At 41.0% G+C, this 27,733-nt stretch overlaps 1 protein-coding gene across 4 annotated transcripts in view; it reads left to right on the top strand.

The window, feature by feature from the left end:
- The window catches only part of URB1 (URB1 ribosome biogenesis homolog), an 82,870-nt gene that overhangs the window by 43,487 nt on the left and 11,650 nt on the right, over nucleotides 1–27,733 (top strand). For all 4 annotated transcript variants that reach the window (XM_050956004.1, XM_050956000.1, XM_050955993.1 and 1 more), the window contains 13 exons: nucleotides 569–1,424; nucleotides 5,922–6,126; nucleotides 6,928–7,111; nucleotides 9,748–9,806; nucleotides 10,574–10,767; nucleotides 13,278–13,388; nucleotides 13,470–13,533; nucleotides 15,252–15,423; nucleotides 16,037–16,139; nucleotides 22,740–22,900; nucleotides 23,451–23,562; nucleotides 25,568–25,674; nucleotides 26,259–26,402. In XM_050956004.1, the coding sequence (XP_050811961.1) occupies nucleotides 569–1,424; nucleotides 5,922–6,126; nucleotides 6,928–7,111; nucleotides 9,748–9,806; nucleotides 10,574–10,767; nucleotides 13,278–13,388; nucleotides 13,470–13,533; nucleotides 15,252–15,423; nucleotides 16,037–16,139; nucleotides 22,740–22,900; nucleotides 23,451–23,562; nucleotides 25,568–25,674; nucleotides 26,259–26,402 (2,472 nt within the window). The remainder of the gene's footprint in view (nucleotides 1–568; nucleotides 1,425–5,921; nucleotides 6,127–6,927; nucleotides 7,112–9,747; nucleotides 9,807–10,573; nucleotides 10,768–13,277; nucleotides 13,389–13,469; nucleotides 13,534–15,251; nucleotides 15,424–16,036; nucleotides 16,140–22,739; nucleotides 22,901–23,450; nucleotides 23,563–25,567; nucleotides 25,675–26,258; nucleotides 26,403–27,733) is intronic.

Here is a 27,733-nt window from a genome sequence, read left to right as displayed (position 1 = left end):
GGGTTTAGCAGGCCAATGCTCAAACCACTGAGCTATCCCTGCCTTCTCGAGTCTGCTTCCTGGACTTGAGAAGATTAGAATATCATGTGTTTAGTTGATAAAACCTGTGATACCTCCCCTGGAACATAGTAAAACTTATGGAAATGTATAAAGCTACATTCTGTGATAGGTAAAAGTGGTGTCTGCTCCCTCACATGATATTCTGACTTAGGACTAAGTCATTCTAATGTCTGTGTAAAATTTTGCCACAGACTTTGAAAGAGTCAATCATGCTTGTTTGAATGAACAAATTAAGCATTTGGCTTTATCCCAGAAGCAGCAGAATAGAAATTGATATGAATAACTTGGAGATGTTGTTTAATGTTTAGAATCTTTTTTTTTTAACCATGCCATAAACTTTATTGTATGTACCTGTATTTCATTAATTCTTTTGACCAGTAATAGGCAATTTAATATCCAAAACTACAGGTTTTTAGGTTTCAGTAAGCATGCACTATAGGTAGAAGCAGATAAATTATTTTAAATTGTTATCGTTTTTGTGATCTCTTCCTAACTATGTACGTTGCAGATGCTAGAAGATATGCTCATGTTGATCTTCAAACATCCTACATTGGAGACCTGGTTCTTGGCTTTAGAGCAACATTCTCTTCCCCAACACAACTTAAACCCTGTCATGGTGAAGGTTTTGTCAGCTCATGTAAATAATGGCATCCTTCACTTACTGAAGATGAGTGCTCCAGTGTTGCAAAATATGAAGCACATAGACATGCTGTCTAAGTATTTTGAAGCCATCACTGAAAGCATCTTGGAAGAGTTACGTGCTGGAAGAAAAGAAAAGAACAAGGTATCTCCCAAAAAGTCCCAGCAGCTGGAGGCTCTGCAGCAGTTACATGTTTATATGGATGCGGCTCAGTTAAAAGAAGTCACGCTAACCATGCTCCAGCTTCCTGCAGCAAGCCTGACCACTCAAAAATCTGAAAATTCCCCTAAAAAAGAGAAACATTTAAGCTTCTATGGGAAGACACTGGTGCAGCTCCTCACAGAAAGCTACCAAAGACAGACCATTCAAGGAGAGCTGCTGTTATCAACAGAGCACATTAAAGGGATGGGGACTCTGCTATCAACATCAAACAGTGAGGATCTGGAAAAAGTCTTCCTGCATGCTCTTTCTCGAGAGCCCCTCTTTGCCCATGCAGTTGGTGTAGATGTACATGTTTACTGCCTTAACCACATGACTGAAACTTCCCTTGCCATTGTGGCCTTGTTGATCCGGCATTGTAGGACTCATCTGCTGCAGTTTGAGCTGTGGTGTCTGAATTGTACAACTGGAAAGTACCTAAGGAAAAATATGGACATCTTTCTTCCACTCATCAATGTATATTTGCAGAGTAGAGAGCAGTATGACTTTACACGGCCATCAAAAGGTAAAACCAACAACTGATCAATATTAATGATGTAAATATTGTCCGGGGATTTTTAACTTTTCTCACCAGTGTTCAGATAAAATGATATGTCTGTCATTGGTTGCATTGGGAAGAATGAAAATTTCACTGGCCTAAGGTCAGGGACTTAACTAATTCAGTGCTGGACTAGCCCCCCAAAAGGTACTGTTAGACTTGAGGACCAGTGACATTTTAGAAGTCCATTATCTTGTAAATCTTTAGTGCTAAAATCAATACTTGTTATCCACTGAAAAGCTAGGATTCTTCACTTTATTAACCAGTTACAAAAATCGCTCTTTTCTGTCTAGTCTTGTCTGATTCTATGGGTGTTTATCATGTGACCATCACTGACATATCCAGGCACAAGGCACTGAAGTCAAGTCATCAGGCCTCTTTCCATTGCCATCTTTTTAAAATGCAGATAACTTTCCTTCCATGTTGGCTATTAACTGATTGTTCATCACTTAGGAAATAAAAAGTGCTATCTGCAGCGAATGCTGTGAGTATTGTTGCCAGTCATATAAATACAAATTTAAAAAGTGTTTGAAAACATGTAGAATTTGCTGAACTAGGATGGCTCGTAAGGTGTATTGATAGAAAATTACAAAGTAAGTTTTATTGGCCCATTAGCTTAGTGATACTTAGCCCTTGTGGCTCTAGAGTTTCATGTGGCTCTTTGGAGCACTGCTGTAGCTCTCAGTGAATCCAGAGATTTGATTGGTACACTTCTTGTTCTATTTAATCTCATGAAGAGCAACTAAAGTACTGATTAGCAGGCCTCCTCCTGGCTGGACACATGAGGCAGCATAGACATGGTATTCCAGTGGTCCCCAGCCTTCTTCATGGGGCAGGTGCCGACGACTAGCTGCCGAGAACTGTGGCTGCCAGACAAGCAGCTGTTGAAATGCCACCGTGAAGCAGCAACGTCAAGAGGCGTCGCCGCTGAAATTCGGCGGGATTTTGGCTGTAGTGCTCCTTGACGTTGCCACTTCTTGGCAGCATTTCTCCGGCTGCTTGTCCGGTGGCCAGTAGGCGGGTGCATGTGGATGCCCTGGTAGATGCCATGGCGCCCATGGGCACTGTGTTGGGGACCCCTGTGGTATTCTAATCAGATGACTCAGAGCTCACTTCCTGTTTCTTCAAGGTGACAAGAAGGAGGCAGAGAGGAAAGATCTTTCATTGCTGTTATCTTACAGGAATGCTTGGAAATATTGTGCTGAATGGCATAGTAGAATCCTATAAAGTAATCTCGGATTAGTGTCCTGAGCAGGGTGGATAAAAATCACTTTTTAAAAGAAATTTTAAATAAATTTAAATGTATATGCATTTTTATTTTTAAAAATAAACCTCCTTAAAATTGAATTTGAAATAGACAGCCTATATTAAGGTCTAAACTTACTATATCATCTATTTAAAATAATTTAAATTAAATTAAAAAAAAATTAAGCAGTGCATGTTTGCTGTCAAAGTTTTTAAGAAAATCAAACCACTGAACTCGTAGAAGCCATTGGCTGAGCGCCTGGAACCAGCAATGTTGAAGAGCTAAACCAGCTTTTGACAGCAGTAGCCTCCGCTGCAGGTACAGAGAGAATATTTTCTTTTCATTCATCTAGTTCAGCTCAATGAGTAGTTCATTCAAAGTTAAAAAATGGATTGGGGGTTGAAAAATCAGGAAAGCTTGTTTTCCTCTTCCAATTTATGAATAAAAACTAGGCGTGAGAGGATGAGATATACTAGTTCTAAAATCTTAATACGGTGACCAGAAACAGTCTCTTCAATTCCCAAACTACAGATAATAGTTTATATTAAACTGTTCCTTTGTTTAATAAACCAGTTAGTTTTAAATGCAAAACTTGTTTTGATAAACTTAACTTTTTCTCAGTATATCCTGCACAGTTAGGGTAATTTTATTCAATGATATCATAAAAATGAAAACTCTGTTTTTGGCATTTATACAATTCCAGTTTTGTTTCCTGAACAGAACTTGACAAAAAATTGCAAGTAAAAAATTATTTATCTAGTACATATGAAATTCATCATTCATCAGGTTCTAGTATAATAAATTGTAAAAATTAATAATATGAATAAATGTATGTTAAACTATATAGTTGCTTAAATAAATATCTATACATATAGTGTATTGCCCTGGTTAACAAAAAGTAGTACCAAATTTATTGTAAAACCTAATTTTAGTTGCAAATCAGGATGTATTAATGGTTACTAACTAGTGAGAATCAACTTTTCTTTGGACAAATAACTAAAAAGTACAAATGCAAAACACACTTAATGATTTAAGTCAAGGTTTCCTAGTTGCTGATCTAAATAATTATTAAAATCATTTATTTAAATTACTTTGAATAAATCAGTCCACCCTAGCAATGAGGTTTCATTGTCATTTTTACATTGTAGTGTTGCTTCAGTATGTGAGAAATGTGTTTCATGACAAGGCAGTGCAGTGACATTGATCACTCTGGTCGTTTTGTGTCTTTCTGCAGTTCTTTTTGATGGCAAAGTGACCCTGTCCCTCTTTGTGCTCTCATCGCCTGGCAGAGTTAACCTCATAACTCTCCATCGTATAGTAGCAGTAATTTCCCAAAGGCAACCTAATAAATTAAATGAAAGTATAACACAAAAATTAATAAGTAGGCTGATGCGTACCATCTGTGAGCAGGAATCCCAGCAACATTTGAGTCATTTGCCTGCATCCCAAATGCTGTAACATGACCATAACACTCAGTGTGCTGTAGCTCAGGGGTTCTCACATTCATTGCACCTCGAGTCCCTTCTGATACAAGAATTACTGCACAACCTCAGGAGGGGGGACTGAAGCCTGAGCCCCACTGCACCTGGTGGGTGTTGGGAGTAAAGCCTGAGCCTCATCATCCCCGGCTGGGGGGGCTCAAAACAGAAGCCCAAAGGCCGCCCGCCAGGGGCTGATGCTTGTAACCTGAGCCCTGCCACCCAGGGCTGAAGCCCTTGGGCTTCGGCCCTGGGGAGTGGGGCTCAGGCTTTGTTCCTGGGCCCCAACAAGTCTAATGGCAGCCCCGGAGACCCCGTTAAAATGGGGACATGACCCACTTTGGGATTTGAGAACCACTGCTCTAGCTCAACCAGAAGATGGACTTCATGCAGGAGCTTTTTAGTGACTTTCTGTGGCTTGTGTTTATGCAGGACATTGAATTGGGTGATCACAGTGATCCCTTCTGGACTTAAAATCTATGAATCAGTCTGTCCGCACCATGAATGGAACAGCTGATAAAGAAAATCAGAGACATTTTATGATTATTCTTTAGACTATTATTGCAGTAGTGCTTAAAGGGCCACAACCAAGTGGGGCCAAATTGACTCAAATAGAACACTGCTAGTTGCCCCGGGCTCTTCTTGAGCCCTGAGCAGCTGGTCAAAGCATAACACTTCTTAAAATCTGTCTAGATAATCATCTATTCAGTTTAGAATAAACCCTATCTATGTAGTGGTTGGGTGTGAAAAAAAATATTTCCAACTGCAAAGAGAATATTTTATCTGGTGAATGGAATGTTGTAAACTATCCATTTCAGCAGAATTTTCTGTCGTGAAAAAAAAAAAAGTTCTAGCCCTATAGGTGGAAAAATAAATTTCCAAGTATAAATCAATACAGTGATGCCTTCCTGAACCTCACACAGCTCCAGTAGCTGTGCTGCTGCTCTAAGTTTTTCCAATCAACAGCAGAATTAAGCTGACAAAAATCTGGTTAGTTTCACCCTGGCATTTCAGAAAATTAGATGCTACAATTAAACTAACCGGGACCAAGCCTGTTTCATTCTTCTACTGATAAGGAAGGTTGCAGGCAACAGCAGAGGCAGACACGCTGTATCTGTTGATGGGCAAGGACATACATGTCTGGAAGTGGTATAAAATAGTGGCGAATCCTCAGCAGCAGCCAACGAAGTCTGGGAGGGATAGAGTAGCAGACCCAGCTTACAGGAGGTTCAAGAGAGGTGTTGCTTGGTGAAGGGCCAGAAGAGGAAGAGAAATCTTTCTCCATTCCATTACCCAGAGAATGATGCTAGCTTCAGATTTATCAGACACTTTACTATCTGAGAGCTGAAATGAAAGAAGAAGCCTCTGATCAGAGTCCAGTGTCAGCATCTTGGTAAGAATCTGAGTGGTTACTACTACCCTTGTCTAGCAGATCAGAGCTGGGCTTCTCATCAGGATGTTGCCCCTGTGCCTTGGAGGTCTGTGATATTTGCCTGTAACTACTCATTTTAATCCTCTGACTAGTAGGTGTTTGAAAGAGATACCAGACACTTTACAGAACATTTGTCTTTCAAACACTTCGTAAATCTGTTACAGTCCCACACAGTGTGTGCTTTCTCACGATAGGCCCACAGTCTGTTCTATCATTCCGCTGAACACATGAAGCAGTTTGAGTTGAGAGCACTGCCAGAGAGCTTACAATGACATCCCTGCATCTCTTTGCACTCTTTCTTCCTACAGTCTCCTCAGCTGTTGTGCCTGTCTTGAGAGTAGCTTTGTGGAAAGAACTGTCAAAAAAAATTCTAGATACAGAACCATCGGAAGAACTCACAGCAGTGAAGTTGCAGGTGTTTTCCAAGCTGGTACAGTCTTCCGAAATTGAAGCACTAACTAATCTAATTGACCAGTTACCTGGAACTCTTGAAAGAGCAGAAAATTACGAGAGGTAGGCAAGTCCTATTTCCAGATTTTGCATTTTAAGCAATGTAATGCCTGGAATTGTCATTTTGTTGCATAAAACATTGTTACCCCTGCTTCAAAGAACCTACTGTCTATGTGTGATGTTATTTTTAAACCGAGGTGTCTTTTAATATATGTATATCATGTGAAAATATTTTTACAAAATTGCAAATGTCCCCCAAAACTTTAAATAAAACATTCCTGATTCATGAAGCTGTACAGTGGTTCAGTGAAATTAAATGTGTGTGGGGAAATTTCATTGGTGTGCTTCAGAAATAACTGTTTATAGCACAGCAGAATAAGGCTACAGATTACCCATATTAAGTTTTATCTAAACTTTGTGGAACTTTTGAGGCACTTTTCAAGTTCACATTCAATAGCATAATAACCAGAGAGACACAAATTATTGTAAGGACTTATGCGTGAAGGTCTGGAAGTACTTAGCTCGGACCGGTAAAATTTCTGACCAGTACACTTTCACAAGCTCTGTTCTTGGGCAAGTGATTGAAACATTTTCTATCCCGGCTTAAGCTGATGGTGGCTGAGTTTATAACGGATGTGACAGTACTCATCTCTGGGGGAACATGAGGGAAGGACTGGCCATGTAAATTCCTGGGTGAATAACTTATTGCATGGTTATCATGAGCTTTAGAAGATAGTGATTCTTTGATCATCTGGGGCTTAGGTGTCCCTAGGCATAAAATCAAATGATTAAAAATGTGTAGAGAAAATCATGGTAAAATTAACACAAACAAAAACATTCTACTAACATTTGAATTGTCTGCAGTTGGATTGTGGCAGATTCCATATCAAGAGCGCTGGAGAACTCTGCTGAGGAGTTGCACTCTTGGAAGAAAAGCCTCTTGGCAGCCTGTATAAAGTGGTTAATCACCACATATAACATCAGTAAAGAACAAGAAAATGACCAAGGAACAGAGAGTTCCATGCTGCTGAGACTAGAAGAGTTATTGGTGAGACTCCTTTCCATTTGCTTTAATCTAAATCTTGGTTGTATGGACTTTTCTTATTGCAGCAGAACGTTTATTGTGGTTTTCTATTTCTGTATTATTTAAATGAAGTTGTTGCACTTGTCTTGGTTTCTTTGGTATTTTGTGTGCAGCTTGTACAGTGTGTAACTGGCCTTGCAAGATTCTAATGCAAAATAATTTGGGGTCTTGTTGGGAGAAGCCCTGGACACTTGCAATTACCATTGAAGTTAGGGGGATTTTGAGATACTCAGTGCCTCTCAAGATCAGTCCCTGATGATAATTTTTTTATTTTTTTTTTTTAAAGAGAGAGGAAAAAATGCTGTAAGAGTAGAAGTGTTCTTCCAGAGTACATGAATCTGCTCCCACTGAAGTCAACGACAATCATCCAGTTGACTTCAGTGGCAGCCCGGTCAATGCCATAAGTTCCTAATCATCTGTGCATCTCAAATTTTCTTTAGGTGTGTGAGGAATACAGGTCAGGTCCTAAGTAAAAGTAAAAGATGCTTTTACAGGTGTTGGGCTAACTGCCCCTCTTGGTTTCTTTGTGTGCACTCCCTCTCGGGCATCACCTGTCTCTGGGGGTGTAAATACACAATTCTCCCACACTCAAACAGGGCCCTGGTACTAACGGTGATCACCTCAGCAGGTCTGACTTGTGTTCAGCACCTGCTGTGCACTTCTCTCTTGGAGCTATGACCCATGCTACCCTGTGACTGGACAGCTTTATAAAGGAAAGTATTGTTTATTTAGAACTGAAACATTTCAGAAAAAAGTATCTTAAAACAAGAAGTAAACTACATGTATATCTAGCTTACCAGGTGTCTATCCAACTTCCACTTGGGATCCTGGTAGGCCCAAACTTCCTACAGATACCCCTAGAGCCCTTGTGTCAGGTAGCATAATTTGCTCTCTTAGCCCCCAAACCAGTTCTTCTCTCTCCTTCAGGGACAGTGTCTTGAAATCCTGTTCCATTCTTGTCCTCCCCTTTGCAGGCACCATGTAACTTTTTAACCGTTAGCTACCAGCATTGGCAAAACAAGACTTGCAACTTAGTTGAGGTTGGATGTAGCCTCCGTGAAACTAATAGCTTTCTCCTTTGTCTTTCAAGTGTGTGCTGGAATGTTCTTTTCTTATCCAGGAATTATTGTCTTATTCCTGGAGACAGCTCCCATTGACTTAAAGCAATACAAGCATATAATAAACATTCCACTAACCCAGCATAGTTCTATACTGTATCTGTATGACTGTCACACATGACATTCATAAAATTATTACATACCCGCTCCATGTCCACTGTAGATCCCACCTAAAGATTTCCACAACTGATCTACAGATAAACTCAGATGTATCCTTGTAATGTTCTGTTATCTAAATTGACTAAAGATCCCGTCTCCCGCGGCAAAATGAAGTGTTATTTCATATCGATAGTCAAAGCGGGTGCTGCATTATAGTGGTGGGCTACATTACCCATAAGCTGGAAACTTCTGTTCTAAGGAAGTCAGAATTGCTGCTGTCTCATGTTAGCCAATGTGATTTGGATTATGCTTTTGTTTGTAGGGCCCAGTTATATTGCAAGTATTGTAATGTCTCACCTATTCCTTCTTGCTGAGCTGTAAAAAAACAAACAAACAAAAAAAAAAGGCCCAGTTTTAACAGGTGATGAACACCCTCAAATCCCACCCATCAGCGGGAAAGGAGAGCATCTGGCACCTCACAGCATCAGCCCTTTATTCTTTTGGGTCCCAAGGAGAAGGAATAGGTGAGAGGAGGTTCTGATACTTGCAATGTAATTGGGCAGGGAAACGTATCACTTAAAACAAAAGGTGTAATTAGTATTTGAAGTGCTGCGGTATGAAAATTCCTTTGCGGATGAAGATGGAATACCCTGTAGTCTTCCCCCTCCACCCTGACACCGAGTTTCTTTCTGGCAGAGGTTGGCTGCAGATGCCATGTTGTCCCAACTTCATATCTGTAATTTTGCTCTAAAAATGTTTTGCTTTTTTACATTATTGCATTTCTCATGGAAATAGTCCTGAGCCTGATAAAGTGCCTTTGAAATTTTGTGTTTATCTGAAATAACGGCGTAGGCTATGTCTACACTAGCATTTTTACCTGTAAAACTTTTGTTGGTCAACAGTGTGAAAAAAACACACCCCGACCAACAAAAGTTTCACCAACAAAAGGGCTGGTGTGTATAGCACTATGTTGGCAGAAAATGCTCTTCTGCTGACATAGCTACCGCCACTCGTTAGGGATGGTTTAATTATGCCAGCAGTAGAGCTCTCTCCCACCGGCATAGAGCGTCTACACAGGAGACCTTACAGTGGCACAGCTGTGCTGCTGTAAGACCTGTAGAGTAGACATAGCCTTAGACAACTGCTTGAGAAACATGGGAAGACCGGTGAGTACCAGGTAGTAAAAAAAAAAAAAGGCTTGACATAAGCAGAACAGTTGTATTTTTCTTTTGGTACTTTTGAAACCCTTGAAACAGGTTGAACTCTGCTATCATGGCTCCAAAGTGTTCAACAGAAAATGGGGGTCTTGATGTTCTATGGAAACTTTGCTCTGCTTCATATTGGATGTTATATATCACTACTTGTTGTTTACTGCCCGTACAGCATTTTGTTAATGAAGTGGTTCCGGCTGACTGGAACAGTCTTGTGAAGATGGGACTTAAGTAAGTAATTTTGTATTGCTGTTGAGATGAAGCAAAGATGGAGCAGGCACTCTGTAATGTTCACTGGGCCGTATTCTATCAGTTAGGGCCCAATCCTACAGTCTACTAAGCACTTCCTAAAAGGTACTAAGTGCTTTCAACTTCTACAGAAATCAGTGGGACTTGAGGATGACAGTCACTTTTTAGGATTAGCCCCGTAGATAGGCACAGTTTCCATTCACTTCAGTACAACTCCATTGACTTCATGTACAACTGAGGCCAGACTTGGCCTTCAGTTAGTGTGGTGTGGCAAATTATTGGAACTGCTTCTACTTTCTTACTACTAGTGTAACCCGTGATTTTTAATTAAAGATATTCCCAGTTTACTCTGGTATGAAGTCAAGATCAGGCACTTTTCCTTTGCCAGTAAAAAAGAGAGATGAGAAGAAATAAATATTTTGGGGGAGGCTTAGCTTGGGTGGAGATAGTAATCTCTCAGCTTTTTACATTTCTATCAAATGAAGGTTTTAATATAAAATTTGTGAAATGCTAACCTTTAATGAAGTCTGTACAGCTGATTGCTGTTCTGACTGTGAATACAGCTGATTGCTGTTCTGACTGTGAATAGTCCTTTCTTCCGAAGTTTAAGATGTGGTTAGTTCACAAAAGCTGAATGAAAAACTGGGCTATGTTTTTTTTATTTGCTTTCCATACTGTGTTTCACTGTTTTGAATAGCAAATTTGCCTTTGGTTGAAATCTGAGTTTCCTTTGATCATTGTTTTTGAAGGTATCACTACAGTGATCATGGATTTCTGAAAACTCTTAATGCTGCTGTGCAATTGTTGTACACGAAAGAGAGCCCTCTTAGTCAGAGATTAGTCAAGCTCTCCATGCTTTACATGATGATCACGCAGCACTCTTTATTTTTGTCAATTATGCTGAGGTCAAGAGAAGAAGATAACATGAAGATTCAGACAAGAGGTATCTCTCTTTCTTTTCTTCAGCTATATATAGTAATAGTATCTTGTCAGTTTTGTTTTCCATCCATCCAGTTTCCTACCTATCTACATATTTACCAAGCTATTCAAATAACTCCCAAATTGTTATTAGCATTTCATATCAAAGCCTGCCTGCTCTCTTCTACTTGAATTTAAATGTTGTATTTTTCCTCACAAATGCCAGTTTTAAACATTAATATCTGTTAGAGCCATTCTTTGGTGTTATTTCTTACTGCTGAAGACTTGGGGTGAAATCCTGACTTCACTGGAGTCATTGGAAGTTTGCCATTGATTTCAGTAGGACCAGAATTTTGTCCTTGATGTAGATTAGATCAAGAAGGTAGAAATATTATTTGGCTAAGTATTTATTTTAAAATGTGCTTACATAAGAGACATTAATTTTAAAATAAGTATCTGTGTTGATGCAGAGCAATGGTTCCCAAACTTTAACAACCTGTGAACCCCTTTCACTAAAATGTCAAGTCTTGTGAACCTCTTCCTAAAAATGAATATTTACAGGGATTTTCTGCCTTACCTCTGCATAAATTATAAAAGCAATGATCTTGGAAATATAAAATTTGTTTTATGACATGCTTATTACACACTATTATTACAGTATTTTTATTACAGTATGAAAACGGCACCACTTTTGTAGCTGGTATCAAATTTGATTAATCCTGTTACAAGACAAGGCTCCTATCAGAGATGCCAGTAGAAAAAAGGGGTGTGGGGGCAGAGCCGCTGTGCACCCTGGGGTCGGGGGGGGGGGGGACCCGCTGGAAAAGTGGGTGGGCAGGTGCGGGGGCTGCCGGGAAAAAAGGAGAGGGACCCGTGGGGGGGGGGTGTGTGCACACTGACGTGGGGTCGGCACATGACTCTCATTGCGCCCCTCCCCTCCCCCCCCCCCCCACTGGCGCCTCTGGCTCCTATGTTTCATCAAGGAATATCAGATATGAAACAGCATGTAGGCATTTAAGAAGCCAACTTAAAGGGTTCCTCCTACACAAGCATTCAGGTCTTCAGCAGTCCAGGCAAACAACCCATGTTACAACAAAGCTTAAACAACACTAGCAGCCTATTTATTTTTAAAAACAGCCAAAAATATCCACCTCCCTTTCCATTTCTTATAAGGAGTCTTGAAGTTTAACTCTCCTCAGTGGGATAGATATGCGTGCTTTGATCTGCTTAGCTCTTGGAAGTTCCCAAGGCTCTGGGCTGCTGATGTCCCTATGGACAGCTCTGTCCGCTATTAGGGAATTGTTTTCCCGAGAACCCCCTGTAATATTTCATGAACCTCCAGAGGTTCACGAACCCCAGTTTGGGAACCACTAATATAGAGGATTTAATATTACTTTTTGCTAGTTGTATTTCAAATTTTAATTTCTTAGCTTGTGTATTTGATAGAACAGTCCTCCTCTGAGGAATCTAGTTAAATCCTAACCTGAAAGAGGTAGCAAGGTCTAATGATAGAGTATTGGGCTGGGAGTCAGAAGACCTGGGTTCCATTCTTGGCATTGGAACTGAGTTGCTCTGTGACCGTGGGCAAATCGCTTACCTGCTCTGCACTTCAGTTTCTCCAACTGTAAAATGGGGATAGTATTTAGCTGCCCTTTATAAAGCACTTTGAGATACATTGATAAAAATTGCTATATATGAGATGATGATGAAATTGTAAGTGGAACAGTTTGATGACAAATTTGTACTGCCAACGCCGATAGTCATGAGCAAAATCTAGGCAGACTCTAAGGTTTTTAAATGCCTGACAAGATGAGAAAGCTCCAGTGACGCAGTAGGAGGAAGGGATTGCTTATATTTTTTGTGAAAGTATATCCGTTATTTCATGCATTTGTCAGTTGGACCATATTTCCATAGGACAAGGAGACAGGCTCTTTCAAAGAAGCTAGCCTCAGTAATTCAGAAGTTTACTGTCATGAGTTCATTCGTCTTTACCTCGATCTTTCTCTAACTCTAACTCTAATGAAGAGGTTGTCACTGTTTTGCTTTGATTTATGATGTGGCATGGCAGGTAGGGGAGAAAGGATGGGCTTTTGGCTCAGGCAATGGACTGCAACTCAAAACATGTGTCCAATTCCCATCTTTGCCACACACTTCCTGTTTGTCTTGGGGCAAGTTTGTCTATCATTTATTTGGGCATTAGCTCCCCACCATTAAAACGGGGATGGTAACACTTCTGCATGTCACAGGATAAATTCACTAATGTTTGTTCTGCAATCAGATCCTGCAGTGATGGGGTCTATGTAAATACCTAGATAGGATGGTAAATACCAAGCTGGCTTTTAAAAAGGTTGTTCCAGTTGAAACTACTGTATCATATCTGGCCTACAGCGCTGATGGAGAAATGTTTTGCCGATGTCGTGTCACAAGTGTAAATATTAATGCAAAATATTAAGGTGTTTGTTTAAATGTTCTCTTTCTGGCTACCATCTGATAGAGAATGCAAAAACTAAAAATACAGTTTCGTATTTGTTTCAGAGGCATTAGTGGATATATTGTCAACTATAGTGAAACTCAGTCCCTCAGTCTGTGAGAGCAGCCACTTCGCTGTATTACTAGGATCCTATGGTGCAACGCTAAGTGATGTCGGTAAGTGTATTGGAGTGTTAAATATATTTTCCATTGGATCTATTTTTAAAATGCTTAATGTATGTCTTACTGATTTTTTAGATCAGAAAATACTACTGCTTCTTCAGTTATATGAGAAGAATGATCTAAGTCTTATAAACTTTAGGTAAGTTGATTGCCGCCTTTTGTTTTGTTAGCACATGTGCCATATAAGCAATCTGAAAGTTAATATATGCCTGGCACCTTATTTTTGAATTGAGGACCAAAACTCAGAATGGGAATTAAATTAATGTTGGTGCAAGGAGCTGGATTAATAGAACCTGGGCACTATTCACAGAGCAGGTGCAGAACAGACAGCAGCATTTCAGCTCCCCCTCGTGCCACTACACTGGGATAGGGAAGACCACATTGCGGGGTGAAAGGATTGCTTAGTCTCCCAGTTCTTTTAGTCCTTGGTCTGCTGCTGAGCCAGCCCACTTTGCAGTTAGCACTTTTAATGGCTCTGCTGCCTTTAGCATTTTGCTGCTTATTCATTCTGTTTATTTTAAATGCACCTTTCCTTCATTTCACCTGTATAAGCATTGCTAACAAAGTGCATACAAAGTACAAATTCAACCTATGTCCAACCCCCTCGCCTCCTGTCACCAACAAAACTACACTTGAAATGCTACAGCGGCACAGCTGCAACCCCTCAGCATAGACGCTACCTATGCTGACAAGAGGGGCTCTCCTGTCGCTGTGGTTGCTCCGCCTCCCTGAGATGAGTGGTAGCTACATCAATGCAAAGAATTCTTTTGTCAACCTAGTGCTTTCTACACAGAGGGGTTAGGTTGGTTTAACTACATCACTCAGGGTGGTGGATTTTTCACCCCCGAGTGACCTATCTGGGTCACCCTAACATTTTAGTGTACAACAGACCAAAGACTCTCCTTTGTCTCATCCATTCAACCCCATCCCACCCATGGAAAAGCCTGTGGGAACAAATAAGCCTTGTCACCTGTCCTGAGGGTCGGCATATTTGAACTTTGGTGAAGTAAGGACAGAAGTTAATTCTAGAGTCAAGGACCCTGCCACTAGTCATCTCATGCCGCTCAGCTGCTATGCTATCACAGAGGCAAAGAATGGCCTCTAAGGTACCTAGTAGCATAAACCATATAGGTCTTTATAGGTGAGAAACAACACTTTAATATTGAATTCTGAAATAAATTAGTAGTCAGACCCTTAGATAGACGTGGTTCCTGCCCTGGCATGCAGGGAATACAGACCAATCCAAGGAACATGCTTGAGATTGGGAGTAGGCAGAGTCGTAGTCAGTCATTGATGGGAGTCTGTATAGCTTGTAAGTGATTAGTGGCATTGTCTTTGTGGTCTTACTACTTCATAAAGTACTTAGTGTATTGTAGGTCTATATAGATAATAAACAATAAACCTTAGCACAGTAAGTGGGTTTCTAAGGAGAGGGTGAAAGGGCTGGTTTAGTGGGTCATGGAGGCATTTTGGTGCTGGCTTGAAAAACTAATTGAACTCCAAGACATTCTGAGGTTTGTATAGTTTGATCAAGTCTTGGTCAGTGTGTGAGGAGGTAGTGGTGGTAGGCACTGACACTGTCAATAAATCAGTCTCCTGAGGTGTGTAAAGGCTTTGATTTGTTGGCTAAAGGGACACCATCAGGCTAAATTTTGAAAGCCTTTGAGAGAGGATGAGAAAGATGTTGCCAGGGAAACAGATTCTAGTTTCAAGTTCCCACTGGATAATAAGCACAAGTGAGGGGGAATTTTAAATACTAATTTATATCCTTTTATAAATTGAATCTATCTCTATAATTGCCTTTCTCACCATGCTAATTATCTGTTAACTAAAGGCTTATTTTTAACAATATTTAAGGATTCTATTGTGGGGACCAGCAGCTGTGGAACATCACAAGACTTGCAAGAGTCTGGGGAAGTCACTATGGCAGCAGCCAAGCATGGAGGAAATTTTGTGTCTGCTAGATAAAGAGAAGATGATGAAGACTATCCTACATTTCCCTCAACATCGCCGTCTCCTGCCACCAGAGGTGCTTTGGATCAACTGTTGGTTATTCTCTTTTAATGTGGAAAAGCCCCTTTCCTTTTAGTAATTTTATTAATCATGCCGTTGTTAATGTGATATAGTCCGTTGTTTGCAGTCAGAAATACGTAACAAGATGGCTAAGATTAATTAGCTGGTATCACTTCACAGAACATGTTTTTACTGTTCTACTTCCAACTGAACCAGTATTTATTTATATTTTTTCATATTAATTGCAGTCTAGGATCACATCTTGCCTGTAATTAAAGCTGTGCAACACCACTGAATTTAATGAGGTTGCCAGAATATAACCGAGATCAGAATTTGGCATCTAGTGACTCACCACGTTTGACTGTCTAAACCATATCTGCGCATCGGTACAGTTGCACTGGGTTCTCTAGTTTAGTCTCTCGTATAGTCTGCTTATATTGGTCAAGGACAAACATGCTGGAACCATGGCAGCAATAGCAATATTTAAACACAGCAGTGGTTAAGCATGATTCTGCACCTAGTATTTTCAGAGCTTGACTGTGAGCGGCCATGATGATATTGTCAGGGCAGTTTGAAATGAAGCTGGTTTAAATTCAAGTAGTATCTCTCTATTTTGGGTTTTGTTTCAGGAAGGACAAGTGCCATTGTATAGAGATAAAAGTGAGAAGGATCTTGGTGATCTCTATGACCCCTGTTTTCTACTTCAGCTCTTCAGTGAATTGACCAGACCAGGTAAAATATATATTCATCTCACATTTTAGGCCAAACTGTCAGGAACTGCAGGCATGCATCTGAAGGAAGAATTCAACATTATTACAAAGAAAGAGTTTGCACCATTTTTGAGAGGAGAGAGATTATGATATTTGCGTTATTTATCCAGTCTATTGTGGTGTTTAATAATTTTCAGAGTAATTAGAAAAGATTTTGAAAAAGCTCTAGGGCCAGTGAAGCAATTTCCTAAATAGTCCATCATTTCTGTAGTTAGTTTTAGTGGCGTTCCAGTTCTCACAAGCACAGTGATGGGGGTTTGGGGACATACAAGAGACATACATAGAGTTCTAGTTTGAGGCCATGATCCTGCAAGCTGCTCTATATACGCAAACCCATGTGCCCATGACTGGCCCCTGTCATGGTACAATTCCCCCTCTGAACCTTAGCGTTCAAAAGATGGGGTACCAGCTTAGAACCTGTAGCGCTGCCACCAACCAGGAATTCCAGTGCCTGGTACACTCTGGTCCCCTCAAAACCTTGCCCAGGGACCCCGCAAGACCCAGACCCTCTGGATCTTAACACAAGGAAAGTAAACCCTTTCCCCCACCGTTACCTCTCCCAGACTTCCCCTCTCTGCGGTTACCCTGGAAGATCACTGTGATTCAGACTCCTTGAATCACAAAACAGAGAGGACAATTCACCTTCCTCCCTCCTTCTCTTTCCCCCTCCCAGACTCTTCCTGAGAGAGAAAGTAATCCTGACACAGAGAGAAATCAGCCTTTCTCTCCCCCTTCCCTCCTTTCTCCCCACCAATTCCCTGGTGAATCCAGACCCAGTCCCCTGGAATCTCACCAGAATAAAAAAACAATCAGGTTCTTAAACAAGAAACTTTTAATTAAAGAGAGAAAAACAGTAAAAATGATCTTGTAAATTTAAGATGGAATAGGTACAGGGTCTTTCAGCTATAAACACTGGGAATACCCTCCCAGCCTAAGTATACAAGTACAAATTAAAATCTTTTCAGCAAAATACCAATTTGAACTCCTTTCAGCCAATTACACATTTGCAAATAAAGAAAATAAACATAAGCCTAACTCGCCTTATCTACCTAGTACTCACTATTTTGAACTTATAAGAGCCTGTATCAGGGAGATTGGAGAGAAACCTGATTGCACGTCCGGTCACTCTGAGCCCCCAGAGTGAACAACAACCAAAAACTAACAGCACACACAAAAACTTCCCTCCCTCAAGATTTGAAAGTATCCTGTCCTCTGATTGGTCCTCTGGTCAGGTGACAGCCAGGCTCACTGTTCTTGTTAACCCTATCCAGGTAAAAGAGATATGAAGCACTTTTGTTCTATTAACTCTTACTTATCTGTTTATGACAGCCCCTATGAAATAAGGGGCAGGGGGAGGGGTAAGAAAGGGGAAAATACAGTTGCGAGAAATCATTGCTGCTGTGGTGAGGATACGGAGGAAGGGCTGCCTGTGGGCTTGTAGTGGGAAGATTTTAAATTATAACCTGAAGTGGCTTGGCAAAAGGGCATGAGGCAAGCCAGGCTTGATACTGTCTGCTCATAGGGCCAAATTGTGTACAGTCACTATGCCCAACCTAAGGGGCACAAATGAAAGAGCTGGAGATGGTCAGTGGAGAATTCTCCAATCTAGGAGAACTCTTCACTGATGTAAAGCTGGTGGAGATGTCATAGAGGTCTCCTGTGGTCACCACTGTGCTCCGTTCCCCCCATCTCAGCACAAAGCAGAGCATGGCAGGAAGGAATGGTGGGGCACATGGTGGAACAGATATCCACTATGTCCAGTTCTCCACTGGCGTAAGATAGAGCTGTTCCAGTACAGCTCTAATTTACACCAGGGTTGCGCGGCTGAGAATCAGGGAACAGCAGCCCTTCGGCCCCCTTCTTCACTGCCCCTAAGAGCAGAGTTTGGCCTGGGTTGAGAATCTGCCCCATTGTGTTGAAGGAAGCTCTCCATCTTAAAAATGGCAGTCAGCTTTTTTGGGGAGCTAGTTCCTCAGCTGGTATGAACAGACGGATCTCTGTTGACCTCAGTGTAACTGCACCAGTTTACAGCTACTGAAGGTTCATTCCTTTATGTGTCTTAGAATAACTCTCGTCAGATATCGGCTCCTCTGAGTAAATCCATCTATGTGGATGTGTGAGAGCATCTACTATTCAAATCAAAAGAGGCTGAGAGTTCACAGAAAAGCAGGTGTATGATGTGAAAAGAAAGAGAACTATCCATAAACTACGCAGTGGTTGGGTATAAGTAACAAGTAATCGCCACTAGTCACTTCCTACTTAGCACTGGCACCTCTTGGTGTGCATGATTTGTGAGTTAAAATCTATATGTGTTTACTCGTTAGTTACACATATAGTGGTCCATTATTAAGTGTAATTTTGGCCAAGTAATTCATCAGCAGTGGAGGTGTTTTTTAAAAACTCATCATCGTGTTATGCCTGTATTCCCAAGTCAATGGGAAGTTTAGATTATATCTCTGTGTGTGCTGATAATCACTTGCTCAATATTACTTTTCTAATTTAATATGACACAATTTCCCTGTACACCCAACTGCTATATTTGCAGAAGAGGCTTTGTGTCTGTTTATAAAATGTTTAAAGATCAAAGTGGAACATTTATCATAGCGAATTTACCAACCACCTCCCTCCCATGTCCATCATGATGTTCTTTTCTGGGTAAACTTTGGATTGCTACAGCCGGCTTTTGTTTGCTATAGCAATAACATCTTCTCAAATAAGCGGCAAGCTGATAATATAATTGCTTTGAAAGGTAGAATAAAAAGTGCAGATGAAGAGAGAGGAAATATAAACCTGAGTAATACAGTACCTGTGTAGGTGGGAACGAAGGGGAAGGGAGGTGCTGTTTTAAGTTGGTGTTGCAAATTGACCAATATGCTTTTGACAGTAATAATAACATAGTCATCCTGTGTATATTTAAAAAAAAAAAAGGCTATAGAAATTCAGAATGCCCCTTGTGTTCTAACAGGATCAGTGTTAGATGGCCCAGTGTTTTTGGCTGTTTGACTAAAGGTGGGATTTGAAAAGTGCCTGTGTGACTTAGGATCCCAAGTCCAAATATGTTCCTAAGTCACTTAAGCCACTTTCAAGAATCTCACACCTACTGTTTTGTGCCTGCTTCCTGCACTTGCTGTACAGCATCATGTGCACAGATGTTATGTAGTGCATCGGTACATAATTATAAACATACAAATGATTACTGCTTGCTGAGTAAAGGCCTTGAATTGTGCAAATACCCAGTTCTCTCTAACTTTAGATCTGATAAGCATCTTATCAGAAGCTTTCCGACTGTGGTTCCCAAGGTTCTTTAAACAAACTGGATGTCAAACATACATTTAACGTTTTTTTTTCAATAGCTTGTTATTTCACATCAATTATTTGGTTGCTGTTTCCAAGGGCAGCTTGGTTGAAAATGTTTCCATGCCATGTGCACAGTGGAAGAGGAGTTTCTAGATAAATCCTCCTCTGAGTTACATAGATTATACCCTTGAAATAAGGAAATAGGATTTTATTATGAGACATGACCATGGGAAATTATCATTTGTTGTTCGTATATGATAGAAGTACCCAGAGACTCCGCTTGGAATTGGGGCCCCATTGTTCTGGCCTGTGGACAGGCATATAGTGATGCACAGTTCCTACTCTAAAGAGCTTCTGGCCTCGCATTTGCACTTCAGACAAGAACTTTGGATCAGCAACTGCTAAGGGGAGAGATAGAAAACCCTTCACAGACTGGTAGGCTTCAGATCATTCTTCTGAAGTGTGTGTGTGTTAAACGCACCAGGAAAGGTTCCTTACCTTGGGCTGTACCGGCACCCTGCAACCCAGCCGAGTAAGGGCGGCACATAGCCACTGTACCCCAGGAAAAGGGCAGAGAATAGACTATGAGTGAGAATCCAGCAGGGAAGGAAGTGCTGCCAGCTATCTTCTGGTGCCCCTGGTGCTGAGGGAGACGGGGGAAGAGCCAAAGGTCCTCCAGCTTCCTCCCAACCTATGCGAGAGCAGCCTGGCCGCAGCTACTGTTCCTGCCCTGCACAGACTCCGGCGATGTGGACATCCCATGCGGAGGAGTTAGGGGGCTCTTTATGCTCCCCTGCACAGCTGTGCATCCAGGCTCATGACCGAGCCCCTTATGAGGGAGAAGACTGAGGTATTTTGAGTACTACCAATTCAGTATGATGGATCTAACTTAGCCAGGAGGCTCATGGGGAAATGTACAGGAATCGTTAGTGCTGAGAACAGCTGTTGACTCTCTCCAGCAGATGGTTTTGAAATGCATTTCCAGTAGTGCTGTTGCACAGGTTATCACTCTGTCATGTGGAATAGAGCTGCCAGGGTGAAGTGTGGGGAGGGGAAAATTCTACCATTGGCTGTCCCATCTTCAGCAGAGCTATATGTAGAACATGCCAGCCGAGAGACGGAGATAGGTGTTCTGGCAGCTGAGGAGGGAATGAGCACAGCTGCTGGGATGGGGACATAGATAATCTGTGATTTTGAGGGGACACCGAGGAGAAATTGCCATGACAAATATAAACCTTCAGTGATCAAAGGTCTAGGAACATACTTAGGTATCTTGGTTTAGGGGGAGCAGAGCTGGTAAACATTCACTAAAGCTTTCATAGGTTGTTGCTGCTGTTTCTCCTTGAAGACTAGCATAGACAACAAGCCTGGAGTGTTTACATCAAGTTGGTGTTGCGTTATGAGTGGATAGAAATGCCACCACTTTTTCAAAACCTCATTAAAAATGGCTTGATTAACCTCAAAATCCCATTAAAAAATTCAGCCCCAGGTGAGGAGGAACTACGCAAGAGAAATTTTATGCAGACAGCAGGTTTATTCAGAAAGTTAAAGGGGGTGTAAATTGGGTTTAAATTAGGAAGTGCCCTACATGTTAAAGTCACTGATGGTCCTGTATTGTTGTTCAAATTAGTAAACTATATTATTTGACCATGGCTAATAGCTTAAGAGGGAGGATCCATGTCTTATTCTGATATCCATTTCAGTAAAAGGATGCTTATCTTGGAGGTGCTTTTACTCACCCCACTGTTTCGTCATTCAGACGCAGGATATGGGGAGTGCCCAAGAGGTTTCGTTTTTTCCCTACGGTTAACATGAATCAAACACTGAGCTCCATAGAGTCTTTCCAGAACTTACTCATAACTTTACATGGTCTTCCACTTATGGCAATATCCTTCCCAAATAATGAGCACTGGATAGTGTCCTGCCACTCTAAGTGTGCAAGAGGCTGGGCACGGGGAGCCCCCTCTTCTTGTGCAGCCTTGGGGCACAGATTGTGTCCCTGCAATGTAGGAACTGCTGGACTGCTCCCTCTGCATGCTCTTGAGGTGCACAACACTCTGAAATGAGCAGGGCCATGGCCCAAACTGCCCTCTCTTCCGCCCGCCCCCCCACATCAGCAGAGCTTCTTAAACCTCCCCCTTGAGCAAGGCAGCTCCATGCTAACTCTAACTTGAAGCTGTGCCATAAAGGGACAAGTGCCCTGACCGTGCTACGGTGAGTACATCATTCCAAAAATGACAAAATCTACAGAGGTACAGCAGATTGCAAGGAATGAAATCTAGATAAGGCCATTTGAAACTGTAATACCTCTTGATTTTGGGGGTGCCCTCTTATGGATAGGTGCCCGTAAACACTGAAACACTGTTCACCTGACTCAATATACTTGTTGCACAAGACTACAATTCCTAGCTACAGAATTGAGGCCCAATTCCAGACCCACTGAAATCAATGGTGACCAAGAGAAGAGAAAAGATAGCACTAGAAAAAAAAGGAGTGGGCAAGAGTTGGTTTGGTAGTTAAATTCTGCCCTGTTCTTTGTTTTATTCTGTAGCAGGGGTAGGCAACCTATGGCACGTGTGCCGAAGGCGGCACACAAGTTAAGTTTTCAGTGGCACTCACACTGCCCAGGTCCTGGCCACCGGTCTGGGGGTGCTCTGCATTTTAATTTAATTTTAAATGAAGCTTCTTAAACATTTTAAAAACCTTATTTACTTTACATACAACAATAGTTTAGTTATATATTATAGACTTAGAAAGAGACCTTCTAAAAACATTAAAATGTATGACTGGCACGCGAAACCTTAAATCAGAGTGAATAAATGAAGACTCAGCACAGCCCTTCTGAAAGGTTGCCAACCCCTGTTCTATAGCCTGGTCTTCCTTACAGTTGTTTGGCAAGCTAAGAACTTGAGCTGAACAAGCCACTCTGCCTGATCCCAGGCCCAGCCAGCTTCATGCACCAGGCGGAATTCTTTGAGTTGTCTTTGAAGATGAGCTCTGGTGTATCCCAGCACACCAGGAACTGGCCAACATGACTTCAAGGAAACTGAAATGTTCCTGTTTAGATGCATGTGTGCAGAATGTCCCTTCCTAACCCGAATATTGGAGTGTTCACAACACATTGCTACAGTCAATTAAACTTACAGTTTCTAGTTCAACTTTCAGAAACGATGTTTTTAAATGGAAGTTAATGTGAAGAATTGCATTGCCACATGTCCTTCGTAGTTGTTGTTTTTACAAATGTTAACGTCTTTCCTTTCCACAGAGTGTGTAGTGGCATGCCATGCATTTGTGGAAGTGAATGCTTTGGGCCTAACAGTAGCTGCCCTTAGCAGCTATGATTCCAATATGCGAGCAGCAGCGTACTATGTCCTGTGTTCCTTTCGTTCTCACCTGGAAGGAGCTCGCTTTCGAGAACAGAGACAGGTACAAATGTTCTAGATTTAACTTATCCATGATATTAGAACTTGCCTCGGTAGGCACCCTAGGGCAAATTAATTCCTGGAAGGGACTCTTTCACCAGCCTCTAATTTCCTACTTGCCCTTGGGTGGGTGAGCAAACAGGTTTCTCAAGCCTTGGTTCAGTGTTTAGTATTATTATTAATCTGTCCTCAAAGATGGGATTGTGTTTCTCGCACACTTTCACTTGTTCCAAAGTTAGCAATTCCCAGCTATAGAGATGTGTACTTAAGAGCTGATTGAATTAATATAATGTTCTTTTAAAAGATCTGTTATCATCTTTCCTATTCTGTTTTCTTCTTTCTGGATTTATTATGATTATAATCTGTGAGCTTTAAAAAAAAACAAACACATTTGAATTCTTAGAACAGTCATTCTGCTGGGATTGTGGCTTGATTTGTTACTTGTAAAATACAATTAAGGTCTATTTTGCCACACTCCCATTGAGGAACATCCTGCTGTATTATCTGATGATGAGTAATACTAGAGCTTTCTCTTCCTTGTTCTTGTGCAACAGCTTCTCTATCTTATGGATGTTGTGCAAAATGGAATCAGAAAACCGAATCTCAGGTTTACTTTCTCTTTGACCCTCTTCGTTGCTAGAATGGTGCAGCAAATGCTGAAGCCAGGTATTGTGGATTAAATTGTATGTTCTATGGTTTAGCTTCTGGGGCTAAAGCAGGGAAAACAACATTGCATAGAACGATTAGTTTCAGTGATGCTGTAGAATCAAAGCATATTGGTAAACATAGCAACCATGAGACATGCTATAGCACAATCTCCACTCCAGCATTTCCCCTGGAAACCGGATGTATCGATGCTGCAACTCTACCTCAGTTTCCTCCACTGTCCTTCTACCTGCTCCAGCTGTGGACGTAGCCTGGCCGTACCACTTTAGGGAGTTCAGCTCCTTCCAGTGTCTTAGAGACTCTTACAAAAATGCCAACAAAAATATATAACCCGGCCAGGCTCAACAGGCCCCCTCTTCCTCACAGGCACACCTCAGCTGCTATAGGTTTTGAGGGACAGGCTCCTGTGTCCCTAACAACCCCACTGTTGAGGGGCTGGCGCTTTCCTCTCCTCCCTCAGTGCAGAAGTGTGCTGGGCCATTGGGAGCCCCTTCCCCAACACATACTAAAAAAGCGAATGGGAGTCCCCTTGAGCTGCTTGGGGCCCTAAGCAATTGCTTAGTCTGCTAATGCCTAGCACCGGCTCTGCTCAGGGGTTCAGGCATACAGGTCATCAAGGTTCCTGTCTTCAGTCAGGTTCCTTGCCATCCACAGGACAGCCTGTCTGCTGTACTCCCTACACACCAGGCTCCACTGCTGGACTTCCCTCTTTAAACTCCCTTTTCAGGCTTAACAGCCAACCCTGATGTAGCAGGGTTTGACTAATTAAGCCTCAAGTTGCTGTTTAACCCTTTCCAGTCAGGGACAGAGTTTATGTGCCCTATCCCGCATGCCTTGAACTGTTTTGAGGAAAAACCTTCATTAGAATCTAAATCTTATGAGGAGTGGAAAGTGTCGTGCTTTGTGTGCAAGTAGTTGCCAGTTCAGATCCCATCTAATCTGTTGCAGAGGAGGTGAATATTCTCTTCGCAAATTTTGGGCTCAATACAGAAATAACTGGATGAAAATGAATGGCTTGTGTTATACAGGAGATCAGACAAGATACTCTAATGGTCCTTTTGGGACTTAGAATTTGTGTGTGCATGCCTGACTTAGTCATGCAAATAGCCTGATGTCTGTGCAAGCCAGGTGGGATATTTGCACACCTAAATCCAGGCATTAATGCGTGCATCTCCAGATTTGGTCATAATACAAAAGTTTAAAAAATGGGGTCTGTGGAGACTTGGCAATTTGCATGGTGTGCTGGCTCTCCTCTGTGTTTACATCTAAAAATATAAGAAAATACTTTCCTTGTATTACTTTTCCATTTGATTAGTTACTGTAATTGCCAGAAGAATGTTTATAGGATCATGTATGGGAGGAGAGGTTGTCTGCAATATTGCAAGTAGGATCAGAGGTGTCCACAAGACAGTCTCTTCTAAGCTGCGGTTCACACCATGGAAAATGTTGATGAATCCCTGCCCTAAATGGCTATTTTTATCAAATATATAATATGTAGAATAACTGCATAATGTTTCAGTGATGTGTTTCTTTGGTACTGATGTTTTCCTGTAAGCTAAACCGTTGATTGCATGGTCTGGAATTTGTTCATGATTTTGAGTTGGCTTTTCCTGTAACACTTCACCATGCTTAGTATCCTGTATTTTTTAATGAGATTCCCTGGGGCTTATCTGTGAATTTCACTGTGGGGTTTGCTTTTAACTCTGCAGTAGATTTTTATTTCTGAGTGAAGGGTAACTTTGGAAGTATTGAGAATTGACTAGTGTTAAAGATTCATGTGATCATTTGCGTTCTCTGGTTGTTTATTTTTGTTTTAAGTAAAATTAATAGTTAACAATAATACAATCACTGTTACAGTATGAGAACATCATACTTGCCACACAATGAAATATTTCTGACATCTACCGAGGCAATATGAATTGTAGATCCCACTTCATCAGTGAGGTTTTGAATGTGCACACTTAAATTTCCCTCCTCAGCAATAACCACTGAACTCTGTTCACAGAGGAGCACATGTACACAAAGATAAATAAATTCCTTCTGTCGCATCAATACTTGGACTTGAAGAAAGTACCGGGATTTTATCAGCTTTTCTACAGCTTTGATTTAGAGGTAATGTGAGATTCATGTCCTGTATGTTTCATAAACTTAAGAGAGCAATATATTGCCTGGCTTAGCCAGTATTATGACTTGAGGGTGTTAATGTCTAGTAATCAACCAAAAAATCCCATCAGTTTTCTACTCAACACTTGTAATTATTTACTGGTATTTTTGTTTCATTTTTATTTTCATATAAATATTTATTATTTCTTTTGTGACGGTGCCTAGTGGTCCCAATTAGGAATCAAAGCTCCACTGTGCCAGGCACCGTGCAAACACAGAATGAAGATCTAGTCCCTGCGCTGAAGAGCTTACAGTGATAGTCTAACTTAGTTATTAATGCTGAATTCAGTGAAGATATTTTAGAAATAGTAACTGTTTAAATTTTGTCTCTGATCACATTTGCCCCATTGACCCATTATTCCTGCAGAAATCTGTCTGTTGGTTACATTTTGTGGTGGTAAAAGCTGAAAAGAGGAAGTCCGGAAAAGTTGATATTGCCACTTGTAGGAAACTGTATTGTTTGTGCTGAGGCTTTTCCCAGCATGTTTTACTTTGAAATCAGTGACTCTGGTACTTTTCTGTGTGGTTTCCAGCACAAAACAGAACGTGAGTGGGTTCTTAGGCTTCTTGGAGAAGGACTGCGAGATAATCACTGCTATGAGCTGTACAACTATCAGAGGATTTTCCATGTCATTTTGTGCTTCTTCAATAGTCCACTGTGTGATGAAGCCTCCCAGGTAATTAAAAGGGAAAGAAAATGTAAAACTTCAAGCAAATTAAGAAGGGATATGTAGATGCTCTTCTTTCAAATGTCTATTGTTCAACTGTATGGGGGGGAAATAGTCTTGATATAAGTGGATATGTGCCACATTGTCATCATGGACCTTTACCATTTTTCACCAGCTGACCTTAATGGTCAAAGGCCTCATCTACACCAGTGAAACTAACTTTAAAAATTGTAATTTGTGCTCGTTCAGTTTCGTAGTTGGGTCTTTGTCCTTTCTAGGATGCCAGCATTCCACCATCACTTTACCCTAAACGCTAGCCTAAAGTAATAATATTAATAGCTTGCTTTGTTGTATTGAGTCATTATACCTGAAATGCAGCCTCTTTATAAGTTTGTCAGAAATGAAGGGCTCAGTCCTATAGGTGATTGAGTCGTTCCTCCATGGTGTAGGTAGATATGGAGTGGCCAGCTGACATGGTGAGCTAATGCACTGGTTTTATATCCTGGGGAAGCAGCCAAAGTGAATTTAATGAGGTCACTCTAATTCCCTCATTAATTTTACCTATCTCTGAATAGAAGCATATTGGGGACATTCTTTCTGTGATGAGCATCTGATCCAGTAACATAGAGGGCATCCTTACAATGGAGAATAGTGGAGGCTTATGTCAGTATTTTTAAAACTGAGTGATTTTGTTTCTTCGATTTTTGGAGTCAACTTGAGTCATCTTAAAGAAGCCTAACTTTCAGAAAATGTGGAGCATCCACCCTTGGAAAATCAGGTCCTTTGTAGTTCTCAAGTTGGGCACTCAGAAATTTGAGGTTTCCAAAATCACTAGTTGCCTTTGAAAATCTTGGCCTAAAAATAAAAAAATTATCTTGTTTCCTGGGCACTGCTTTTCTTTAATGATTCTAATATATCTGCTTCAAAATTAGAAAGCCTGCTGTTCTATGGCTGTTCTGAAGAACTTGAAATGTTTTGTTACAGTGTTTGTCTTATGTGATTAGATACTGTCCAAGAATTTTTTTTAAATAGTTCACATTTTTTATTTCAGTATTATGTTTACTCCTATATGAATGGGTATTTTAATAGCTGCCTCTATTAGCTATCCCTCTAAAAATACATTTTAAAAACATTTTTGTTTACTCATATCACAAGATGTATAACAATTGGCATTCCCAGTAGAGGAATGTCACAAGTGATGCAATAATAAATGCCTTGAACTCCTATAACACTGCAATCCAAGCACTTTACAAAATCTCAGAACACTATACAAAAATTAACTCATTATGCCTTACAACACCCCTGCAAGGTAGGTATCATTATTGCCATTTTATAGATGG

The sequence above is a fragment of the Gopherus flavomarginatus genome, chromosome 1, assembly GCF_025201925.1.
Source record: "Gopherus flavomarginatus isolate rGopFla2 chromosome 1, rGopFla2.mat.asm, whole genome shotgun sequence".
NCBI lineage: Eukaryota > Metazoa > Chordata > Testudines > Testudinidae > Gopherus > Gopherus flavomarginatus.
The sequence above is the reverse complement of the archived record's forward strand: the minus strand, read 5'-3'. Positions and strand labels throughout refer to the sequence as shown.